The following is a 12285-nucleotide window of genomic DNA, read 5'->3' on the forward strand; positions in this document are numbered from 1 at the left end:
TGAGTCTGGAATCTCAGGAAATAAAATTATGGAATTGTTGAAGCGAATGAAGAGACAAAGAGTGTGCGCTGCTGAAATAGGACAAGGGTTGGGTGGACATCCAGGATTCCTGGGAAAGATTGTGAGGTGTGATTTTTTTTAGGTATGATCTTAGCAAACACATACTAGAGACCTATCATGTACAAGGCACTGTGTTAGGCACTTTGTAGATTGTAAAATACTACATAAACATGAATTATCATGTTAGAGAGAAGGAGACTCCAAGTCTTTCCTCAGCCTCCCCCAGGCACTCTGGCCTCTCCCTTCTTTGAACTAATGAATTCATAGAATCTCAGAATTGCAAGGAAACTCAGAGGTCACCTTACCCAGCCTGCCAAGGGCTCCTCCAGGCTCTGACTGAAGACTTCCAACAATGGGGGAACCCACTTCCTTCCCGAAGCAACCTCATCTGCTTCTGGACAATCATTGTCTGATAGTTAGGAACCTTTCCCTTACATTGAACTGAAATCTGCCTCTCCAACATGCCTAGTCCCAGGCTTTGGATTCAGGCAGAACAAAGCTAATCCCTTTACTCCACCACAACTCTCAAAATACTTGGACAGTGCTAAAGGCTCCCCTAGGTCTTCTAAGGCTAAATACACCAAGGTCCTTCATAGCAGGGTACCTCCAATTTCCTTACCATCCTAGCCATTCTATTCTCCTTCTGTTGCGCATAATGGATGATTTTATTGTTCTTTGGTTATTTTACGTATGGATAATCTTGTTTCTCCAACTAGACTGTGGGTGCCCCAAGAACAGGAAATGTATATTCTCTCGTATCCTACATGGTCCTTAACTTGTGCCTGGGCATACATAGCAGTCACGTGGTGATATATTTGTGAGAGAGACAGAGAAAAAGAGACACACTCAGAAATAAACGGAGAGACAGAGAGACAGCCAGACAAAGTGTTTGGGAATGCTGAAGTGACCAGAGATAAGTGGGCCCAGCCTGGAAATCTTCCTGGAGGAGGGTAGTCACTGGCGGTATGGTAGCCTCACTGGAAAAGCTTATTTAAAACAAAGCCTTCAAAAGTAAAAGTAGTGCTGAGGAAGCGCTGTTGATCTATGTGCATCTACAAGAAAGGGAGTCTGATGGCTAAAACAGTTTTTTCTTTGCTGAAGCAGGCCTAGGTGAGAAGGTAGAAGCAGCTGAACAGGCTGTGGTCTGGGTCTGAGGGATCCTTGGAGAGGAGCACTAAGAGCAGAGCTTTGGTTGAACAGCAAGTATAGGAGGGGCTGTCATTTCCACCCCCAATGGAGCCCAGTCGTCAGCCTTGTACACTTGTCTAACAAGTTTGCTGAATTGAATTGTAATGCATGCTGCTAAATCCATCTTCCTATTCTAAGAAAGCCTGGCTTCTGAACTAAATGATGTTTAAGGTCCTGTTCAACTCCAAAACATCCTTCAGTCTCTGGTTAGCATGCTATGGGAAAGGGCACTGGACTTGGGGTCTGAATTTGAGATTGTGAATCCTAGCTCCAGCTCTTACCGTGGGTGACTTGTCAGCTGGAGGAGGTACCAGGGTCCATTTAGCTCTATCCACACCTCAAATGAAGCCCTGCTAGAATATTTCTGACAAATGATCTTCCTTCCTCTGTTTAACAAGCTTCGATGGGGGTGGGGGTGGGGCAGAGGGCAGCCCATGATACCTCTGGACATTTCTAATTATTGTAAAGTTTTTTCTTGATGTCAAGTCTAAATTTTCTTCCTTGAAACTTTCCCCTCATTGGTCCCGGTTCTGACATCTGGGATCAAACAGACCAAGTCGAACCCCTCATTTATATGACAGCCCTTCCAAGTCTTGAACACAGCTACTGTGTCCCCTTAGCTTTTTCTTCTCCAGGCTAAACATTTCCAGTTCCTTCAACTGATCTCATATAGAATGAGTGGGATGCTCTTTGTCACCTTTGTTGAACCCCTTTCAATTCTCTCCAGCCTTTCAACATCCCTAAACTGTGGTCCTCAGAACCGAACACAATATTCCACATAGGGTCTGACCAGGGCAGGGTACAGTGGGATTATCACCTCCTTGTTTCTGGAAGGTTGACTCTCTTAATGCAACGCAAGATCAAATGATGAGATTCATGGGATTATGAGAATTGAGATCATGAGAATGGAATGATGAGATTATGAATTCCCATGCATGGTGCATGGGAAAAGGGTCTGGCTGGGTTTAAAGTCAGAGCACCTGGCTTCAAATCCTAGATTTGATTACACTCAAGAGCTGCGTGACCTTGGGTACGTCATTTAACTACTGTGGACCTTAGTTTTCTCATCTGTAAAATAAACGGACTTGGAGGAGAAGGCCTCTGAGCTCCCTTCCTGTTCCATATCTATAATTTTATACCAATTGTATTATCTTGGGCATGTCAACACCCCTCTACTCCTTTTTAGAAGGGTTGCTGTTATGGAAGTTCTCTGTGAAACTTAATGCTTACAGGAGTGAGCAATTAGCCTAAAGAAAGTCCCTAGCCAGGTAGGTGGGGAAGGAGGTGAAAGCTCTGCCGATAGTGTGAGGGTGTGGCTACAGAACGGTCGGGGTGGAAGCCACCTGAAATAATAATGTGAAAGTGGCCCAACGCCACCTGTCAAATTTCACCAATACCAGTCCAACTAAGTCTCAAGCCCTAGGAAACTTAGCTTCTCTGATAAATCTCTCTTTTTTCTTTCTTCCTTTCTTCTCCCTTTTCCCTCCCTGAAACAAGAGGAAATCTTCAAAGGAAGAAATATGTCACTTTAAATACACAACACATACACACAAAATGGGGCAGATAAATTATTAAAATACATAAAAGAAGAAATTCATGGGGAGAGAGGCGGGTATGCTGGTGAGTGGGGCAGCCACTGAGGCTGGTGCTGGGCTGTTGGACTCATTGGAGAGAGACTTGACTTTCTACTTTGGGAACAGCTGACACTTTATTAAGAGTCAACACTGCTCTAGCTAATTACCTCCATGGTGGGTGGCTGCCATGTTTTCAAAAGTGGCCCAGTCCCACTAACAAAATTGAGCAGAAAAGCTCTTCATGGCTAATAATGTTCAAACCCAATTAAAAAAAATATTTAGAGACAATCCCCCTGTCTCTGCTGGGTTTTTTTGTTTGTGTTGTTTTTTTCAGGACTCGGACTAGTAAGTATTAAGCTTTACTTCTCTCTTTTATCTCTATCTAAACTGAAAAAAAAAAATTCCCAAGGGAAAAAGGGATTTTCATAAAAGAAGACAGTAATGACCAGTCCAAGGGAGTAAACAACTTTCTAAGGACTATGAGAATCCTTGGAATTTCCAGTTCTATTTTGAGGTACCTCACTTATGAAAGAAAAATAGCTTACTCCCAGGATAAAAACAAGCTACTAATAAGGGAAAAAGAAAAAAAAAATTCCCTCTAAGTGCCTTTTATTTTTGTTTGAAGCAACCGTCATATGGGGGGTTGGGGGGGGGATGGGAGAACTCTTTCTTTACCCTCCCTGATTCAGATATGGTACCTTGACCCTAAGGCAACTTGGGACTCTCCACAGAGAGGCTGAGGATTCACAGGGCAAGAAGAGGATAGCATAAGGCCAACAGTAATGGACATTGCCATGCTCACTTCCCAGGATGAGGTAGGGAGTTTGAGAAATGAAGTCTCCCTTCTGCTTCCACCCCAACCTTGAGCCATAGAACACAGAAGGTGAAATGACTACTAGAGACTATGGGGTCAATGAGGGTAAGAGACACATAGAAGAAAGACAAAAATCTACTTCACAACCTGGCCAAGGGCTGGTCTTTGTTGTTGTTCAGTCGTTTGCAGTCATGACTGACTCTTGGTGATCCCATTTGGGGTTTTCTTGGCAGAGATACTGGAGTGGTTTGCCATTTCCTTTTCTAGCTCATTTGACAGATGAGGAAACTGAGGCAAACAGGGTTAAATGAGTTGCCCAGGGTCACACAGCTAGTAAGTGTCTGCCCTGAGGGCTGGTCTTGCCTAGGGATAATTTTGAGAACAAAACCTTTCAAAATGGAGAGGCTGTGTGGTAGATGATGATTCTTAGGATGATAGATGGCATTTAGAGCAGGAAGAGATCATCCAGATCACATAGTCCAACCACCTCAGTTTACAGATGAGGATGCAGTCCCAGAGAGGTTGTGACTTGTCTAAGGTCACACAGCAAAGAATGAACAAGGCCAGGTCATTTTGATTCAAATCTAGTCCTTTTCCCAATGACGTCATTTTACTATAGCTTCAACTCCTCCCTGCCCAGCTTCCACTCACTGGCCTTCCTCTTCCCTTAGAGAAAATGTCAGGTGCTTAGCTACTTACTATGTTTTCCTTCCTAAGGGTTTTTGTTTTTTCAAAGAGAGGCCTGTGGGAAGGGGACAATGCTTAACTCAAAGGAATAAACAAAAAGTGGTGAAATTTCAGGTCCTGCTTGCATATGAAGTTAGCCCTGGTTGTCTATTTTTGGGGAAGGAATCTTCCTTTTTCGAAGCTTTAAAATGAACAAACATGAACAAAGGAGAAGAGTGGGAAATGCAGTACATTTGAGGTCAGAGGACCTGGGTTCAAACCCTGGTTCTGACACTTAATGCCTACATGACCTTAAGTATGTCACTTTACCTTTTCTGGATCTCACTTTCTTCTTCTGTAAAATGAAGATGTTAAACTAGAGGCTTCTGAAGTCTTGCCTGGCTCCTAATTCTCTGATACTGTGATGCAGATTTAGAAATGACCTAGGAACCGGAATATGGCCTAGATGGCCCAGGATTTGATAGAAAAAACGATAGACTGCATCTTGGCAAAATTGTGAAGCACAAATGTTCCTTTCTTCTAGAGTGTCCTTTCCCCACTCTCCTTTTGTGGTGTCTGTTGCCTTCATGCCACTCCCCTGATGGCCAGGGGCATCCTACTGGATCTGTTCTCCCTGGACAGTACTCAAGTGTAGCGTCCTTTCCTTCTCCTAACCCCATATCAAAATGTATTTGTCCTGGGGACAGCTAGGTGGCACAGTGGACTGAGCACTGACTGTGGAGTCAGGAGGACCTGAGTTTAAAATTGACCTCAGGCACTTACTAGCTGTATGACCCTGGGCAAGTCACTTAACCCTGATTGCCTCCAAAAAAAAGTGTATTTGTCTTCTCTCTCATCCCCACAGGGCTTCACTACATTACAATATTTTTATAAATCAGTGTTCAACGTGGAAAGAACACTGTCTTAAGAAACCTGGGTTCCAGCTAGCTGTTTCTGTCACTAATTCTCCATGTGACCTTGGGGAAGTCACTTCTGGACTGCTTCTCTTTTCATGAAAAAAAAAATTCTTAAATGGCAAATAAAATGAACATTCCCATATATAAAGTAGAGCAGAAATGACATGAAAACAAAACAATTATGTTTACCTTCCCATTCTTTTAAAATATAAAATAAATTCAAAATGTGACTTTCAAAGCTGTCCTGCTTGCCTGTGATTTGTTCTGGCCTTTCTTTGACTCTTTTCTGTGCATTTTAAATACAATCTGTAGTTCTTTTCCCCCTATCTGTAAAATGAAAGATTTGGACTGAATGATCCCTACTAGATAAGAAAAAAATACAATAAACATTTCTCTGTATTCATTGTGTGCAGAGCACTGTGTCTGGATCTGGGGAAGATTCGTAGTTTTGACAAGACAGAATCTGTGCCTCAGGCAACTTACCATCTAATAGGAAGATGACATAAACACAGAGCTATAATTTCACAATCAGGGTCTTAAAGAGCCACAAGTAAAGTCTGAGGGGAAAAGATCTGAGGGGTGGGGAGATCAGAGAAGGCCTTCTAGGGGAGGTGTGCAACCTCCTTAAGAATCCAAAGAGGAAGAGGGGGAAGAAGGGAAGGCATGCCAGATAGAGGGAAGAGCCAGAGAGGAAAAAAAAAATACAAGGAAGTCTCAGAATTCTGCACATGCAGGTAAAGAAAGTGGCTGAGTTTGGCTGGCACATAGAATGTATAGAGGAGAGTAATGTGAAATAAGGCTGGAAAGGTAGGATGGTGGTAGATTGTGGACAGCCTTGAATGTCAGGCAGAAGAGTAATTTGACTGAGTAGTAACAGGGAGTCACTGAAGTCTCTGGAGCAGAAAAGTGACCTGATCCATGCATAAGAAAGATGATTTTGGAAGCTGTATGAAGGTAGAGAACCATCTCTGATTCTATTCTCTGTGCTGAAATATGAATAGGCTTAGTGATTTATCAAGGTACCTTCTCTAAGGTAGCATTTGCATTTTAATGGTAGCTTTCAATGGTAGCCTCCAGGAGACCTTAGCTCAATTCAGCAAATACTTATTAAGCACATTCCCGCCCCTTCCCTTTCCCCCTCTTCAGAAATTATGGTGTATGAATAGAGCGGACAAAGCTATTTGAGTTCCTAAGCACTCAGACTAACTTCCTTTCCTCACCTTGGGGCAGGCCTACGGAAACATCTGACAAGCCAGTCATCAGGATCACTACTTTGCTGGTGGAGGTAGCGGCTGTCTCGATTCAGAAGGTTTCTTCCTACAAGGATAGCACCAAAATCGATAGTGACAGATAATAAATAGACAGTAAATAAATAGAAGTTTCTGCTGTTACTATTAACATCAACTCCTTTCTCCTTGGTGTATCGCCTCCCCACATTGCATATAGTAGTAGGTACTTAATAAACATGTCAAATGAATGAATGAATGAGTCCAGGTGATTCAGGGTAGGGTGCAAGGTGATTGCCTTTTACAATGATCTAGAGCATGTAATCAAGGAAACCTTGATTGATGGACGCAGAAGATAGATGGTGACTAATGTAACCATTACATGTCATCACTTGATATACTGCCTTAGAAGCTGTGAATTATTTCTACAGGCACAATTATGTTTCCAGGAGGAAACACACTTGGCTCTTTCTTCCATTGCACGTCTCTGCTCATGCTGTTTCCTGTAATACCACCCTCTGCATGTTGGCCTGTCAAAGTCCTACCCATCCTTCGAGGCCCAGCTAAAATGTTACCATTCTCATGATCTCTTCCTACTCTGAATTCCCAATTTAGTTCAGTTCAAAAAACCATTTCAGAGCCTATAATGGGCAAGGCACTCTTTTTGGGTGAGCTAAAACAAATAGTTGTTGCCCTTTAGGTGCTTATATTCTCTTGGAGCTTTAGGAGGTTATATTCTTAAAGAGCCACAAGTAAAGCCTGAGGGGGAAAGAGGTCCTTCTCTTGGGGGAGGGTTGGCAAAGAAGATATAACATATACAAGAAAGATAGTAAACTAAAAGTAAACTAAAATTATATATAAAGTAATTTTAAGAGCGAAAGATCACTGATGACTGAGGGGATCAAGAAAAGCCTTGTGCAAGGGGTGGCACTGGAGCTGTAATTTAAAGGAAGCTGGAGATCTTAAGGGGTGAAGGTGAGAAGGGAGAACCTAAAACTGATGGCCTGAATAAAGATACACAAGAGGTAGTCATAACATAACTGAGACGAAGAACATCCAGAGAGGAGTACTATAAAATATGATTGGAAAGACAGTTGGGAAACCAGATTGTGAAGGGCTTTATGGATGAGGGTTGATGAGGGCTTTACATTTTATTTTAGAAACAATGTGGAGTCACTGAAGATTTTGAGTAGGGGAATGAGATGGTCAGATTTGTGTTTTATGTATGCCCATTTGGATGGATTGGAGAAAAGGGAGATTAGAAGTAGTGAGTCCAAAACAGACAAAAGGCATGAAGTATAGTAAAATCCAGCTTTTTAAGTGGAGAGAAAGGGACCGATGTGTGGAAATAGGATCAATAAGACTTGGCAACTGATGGCATGTAGGGAATGGGTCCCAGGGCCTTTCCCAGGGAGAGAGATGTGTTGGAGGTGATGTCAATGTTGCTAACCTGGGTGACTAAAAGGATGGTAGTGCCTGAAATAAAGGAGTTTGGAGAAAAGATGAGTGGTAGGAGAAATTAGAGTTATGTTCTGGATACATTGATTTTGAGACACTGCTAGGACCTGATCCAGATGGAGGGGTCCTACAGGCGGTAAGTACTAAAGGACTGGAATTTATGACAAAGATTAGGATTGATTACTGGGATTTGGGAGATATCTGCATAGAGGCCACAATTGAATCCATGGGAGTTGATGAGATCACCATGGAAGAGAATGTGGAGATAGAAGAGAGTCAATGACAGAGACTTGGGGGGTGCATAGGAAGTATCTAGCAAAGGGAACTGAGAAGAAGCAATCAGACAGGCAGGAGGAGAATCAAGATAAGAGTGGTGTACATGGAAGCCAAAGGGGGAGATAGGATCAAGGAAGAAAGAGTGGTCAACAGTGTCAAAAGCTACAGAAGAGTTAAAAAAGGATAAAGATGGGACTTTGGTTTGGACCTCTCTATGTCTTTTATCATAATAATACATTTCTATAGGAATTTTGAGTTTATAAATCGCTTTCCTCGTAACAACCCTGTGAGGCAGGTAATGAAAGCATTATTATGCCCATTTTACAGATGAGGAAATAGGCTCAGAATGGGGGAAATATTGGAACCGAGACTCGATCTCCCATTCTCCTGTCTTGGAGTCTTGGAGCACTTTCCAGGACACCATACCTTTCCCCAATTATATTCTAATTTACAGTTAGATTCATAATTGTTTTTTCTCTTCTACCAGTCCAAAAGTTCCCCTAGGACAGGGAATGGATCTCATTTGTGATGTATCCCAAGCACCTAGGTGCTCAATAAATATTTATTGCATTAATCCAAATTAGCCCACAACTGGGGGAAGGCTAAATTAACATGAATCTAGAAGCACAAATTTGAGAATGTTGTAGAAAATAAGCGCTCTAAGATGTATTGGGCTAGAGTCCCATCAATTAACCATCAAGGAGACTTATTTTGTTTGGCACCAGCTGGTAAAAATGGGATCAATAGTAGAAGTTGGAGGTAAATTTTAGCTCAAGTATAAGGAAGCAATTTCCAATAATTAGAGCTGTCTAAAAATGGAATGGGCTCTCTTTGGAGGTTGTGAGCTCCCCATTACCACAAGTAGAGGCTAGGTGCTTACTTCTTAGGGAGTTCTGCTTCAGATAGGAGTGGTACTGAATGACCTCGGAAGTCCCTTCCAACTCAGATTCTAGTCTGTCCAGCAGAACAGACAGTTTTTTCCTTTGATAAAACAAATGCAGTGGTTATTGCTGAAACTGCCTAACTCAGAAAAAAACATCACAAAATTTCATTCAGACAAAATAAACAGTTGTGTGGCTCTGGAAACTGAGGAAGATCAAAGTAAAAAAAAGGCATTGCCTTTGTGACTAGGATACCAACTGTACATTAGTGGACTTCTGATGGACAGGGGAATCTCTTTTAATAGCAGGGGGAAGGCAAGACTTCTAGACATCTGCCATGTCACCCGGAGACTTCTAGCCAAGGCATGGACTATTGTAATATACTCAGCCTTCAATTCCTATCCTGGCACGGGAGAGATTATATTGGTTTTGCTTTAAAAAAATTTTTTTTTGTCTGAACTTGCGATTTCATCAGTGTTAGGGAACTCATAGTATCGAAACTCCCTCCACCTATGCAGATGGCTGATAGCAAATTAACATACTAATACTATCCCAGGAACGGTAATTTTTAGCAACAATGATGAAATACCCTGCTTCATCAGAGAAGTAGTGTCTTGCAGTGGAAAGAACACTAGATTAGGACTTAAGTCTGGGGTCTGTTCTGACTTTTCTCACCAATTTATCCGGTCACCTTGGGCAAGATAAGCACTCACCTCTCAGCATCGGTTTCCTCACTTTTAAAATGGGGGAAATGATTCCGTTCCTGCCTACGCTGGAGGTTGTGAGAATACTGTTTGTGAAAGCGCTTTGGAAACTTAAAAAGTGCTATACAAATGTACCTTAGTGATTTATAAGATCAACATACGTACTTTCCTTCTTCCTCCTCTTCTTGGCCCAAGGGAAGGGACGTGTCTGATCGGTGAGGCCACGTCCCCCATCCCAACCGGTAAGGAGTGTGAGTGTGTGTGTGTGTGTGTGTGTGTGTGTGTGTGTGTATGTGTGTGTTTGGGGAGGACAGCAGAAGGGTCCCTGAATGGATGGAGGAGGGGGCGAATAGTGACTTTATAGGACGGTGTCCCAGCAGGACAGGCTAGGTGGGACCTGCCTTAAATCTCCCGGAGTAGGGGGTCGGTTGGTGAAGCGTTAGCAGGGGCCAGCTGTCGGGACAGGGAAAGACTGGGGTGGGGTGGAGAGCTGGTGATGAGGGCAGCATCTCGCTTCCCCCCCCCCCCCCCCCCACCTCCAGGCCGGCCGCAGCTCGGCTCCCTCCGCCCTGCGGGGAGTCCGGCCCCCGCCAGTCCCCGCCCCCCTCCCCATTCCGGGCTTCTCTTTGATGCACCGCCGCCGCCCAATGGGCGCGCGGAGGAGGCGTCGGGCTGGGGGCTCAGCGCAAGGAGGCGTCAATCAGGCAGCCGCGGGGCTGGAGGGAGCTCGTCCTGGTACCGCCTCTGTCTTTGGGAGAAAGAGGGAGAGAGAGAGAGGGAGAGGAGAGGGCAGGAGAGGAGAAGACAGGGGAGGAGAAGCCGGGCGGGGAGACTGGGCCAGGGGCCGGGACACATGGATTAACCAGGCGCCCTCTCGGGCCGGTGTCCGCCCAGCCGCACCATGGGCAAACTTCACTCCAAACACGGTCAGTGTCTCCTGCAACCCCCGGCCCCGGGAACTGGGCTCTGGCTCGGGCTCGGGCTCCCTCTCCTCCTTCTCCTCCACCTCCTCCTCTTCCTCCTCTTTCTCTTCTTCCTCCTCTTCCTCTTCTCCCTGCCCTGCCCTGCCCAGCCCTGCCCAGCCCAGCCCGCCGAGCCGCGATCGCTAACTCTCTCCCTCTCCCTTTCTTTCCTGCTCCCGCCCGCCGCCTCGGATCTGCCCAGCTGCCGTGTGTAAGCGCAGGGAGAGCCCCGAAGGTAGGGATGATGGCTCCCCGCCCCGGGGCAAACTTTCTGACCCTCCTCCTTTCTCTGGGTCTTTCCCCTCCCGCCCCCCTTCCCTGCTCTTCTCTCAGCCCACCCTCTCCCCCTCCTCCTTCTGCTCCGCCACCGCAGCCTCCGCTGCCTTCAGCTTTCCGCTCCCGGGGCCGGCTCCGGCCTCTGCCCCTCTCCGCGCTGTCCTCGAACCTGTCCCAGCTCTTGTCCTCGGACCCTGCTGTCTAGCTGCCTGTTCCCCTGCCTTTCCCTGACTTCCATTCCCTCCATGATTCTGCTTGTCAACTCTGGTCTCTCACCCTATCTTTTTCTCTTTCCTCCTGGTCATCCTCTGTTCCTTCCTTCTCTGCACTCCTCTCCCAGCTAACCTACTCTCTTCTCTCGTCTTCTTGTCAGTTTCTTTCTGAATCCCTTTATCTTTCCCCCTCTCCCTTTTCTCCTTGTTCTTCTTACTCTCTTCTCTCCTGTTCTCCCTTTCTTCTGTCCTTTCTCTTCCCCCCCCTCGTTTGCTTTTTCTTTCTTACTTCTCATTTCTGCCCGTCCTCCTTCCTTGTTCTCTTCCTCTTAAGTCCCCTTTACCTTCCTTTTCTCCCCGACTCCTGCTCCCTGACTCCCTGGATAACTTTAGGGGTGATGTACTGCAGTTGGGGGTCGGGAGAGGGAGGAGGTCGATGTCGGGGTTAGGGTCTCAAACGGGCTGTGCTGTGTCCTAGGTGACAGCTTCGCAGTGAACGCCTCCTGGGCTAGGAAGGGGATCGAGGACTGGATCGGGAAGCAACGCTACCCCAGCAGTGGCCCAGGATCCCGGCAGCCCCGGGTGGTGGGCGGCTTCTCCGGCGGCACCCGGGTACGGACCCCTTCCCCCACCTCCCCTCGGTGTCCTAGAATCCTTGCTGCTCTGCTGCATCTTTTCTTTCTTTCTTCCTCTCCTTCCCTTCTGCCCAGTGAAGGGATCGTGATGCCCGTTCCTAGCCCACTCCCTTTCTCTGGCCCTTCCTTTCTCCTCCAAAAGCGGACTCTGGCTTCACAAATGTGCCCAGGGTCTAAGATCTCCTCCTTCCAACCGCCCCCACTCCCCCACCAGGATATTTCTCTCAGTCTCTCTCTCTCTCTCTCTCTCTCTCTCTCTCTCTCTCTCTCTCTCTCTCTCTTCCTCCCTCCCCCTGTGGGGAGTGATGCTGACAGTCTTGGGGCTACTGGAAAGTACGGATGGTAACTAGCCCCAACCCTTCAGCTCCCTAGGAGAGTTGATTTGGCACTGTCTCCTGTCTTGAGGTGTCATAGGGAGGGGGTCCAAGAAAGGCAG

The 12285-nt window shown here is 45.8% G+C and overlaps 1 protein-coding gene across 1 annotated transcript in view; it reads left to right on the forward strand.

The window, feature by feature from the left end:
* Nucleotides 1-10665: 10665 nt before the first annotated feature.
* Nucleotides 10666-12285, forward strand: part of NKD1 (NKD inhibitor of WNT signaling pathway 1) — a 115173-nt gene continuing 113553 nt past the window's right edge. The window contains exons 1-3 of the mRNA XM_036748465.1: nucleotides 10666-10690; nucleotides 10929-10961; nucleotides 11693-11826. Of these exons, the coding sequence (XP_036604360.1) occupies nucleotides 10666-10690; nucleotides 10929-10961; nucleotides 11693-11826 (192 nt within the window). The remainder of the gene's footprint in view (nucleotides 10691-10928; nucleotides 10962-11692; nucleotides 11827-12285) is intronic.

This window comes from Trichosurus vulpecula, chromosome 3 (assembly GCF_011100635.1).
Source record: "Trichosurus vulpecula isolate mTriVul1 chromosome 3, mTriVul1.pri, whole genome shotgun sequence".
In the NCBI taxonomy this organism is placed as follows: Eukaryota; Metazoa; Chordata; class Mammalia; order Diprotodontia; family Phalangeridae; genus Trichosurus; species Trichosurus vulpecula.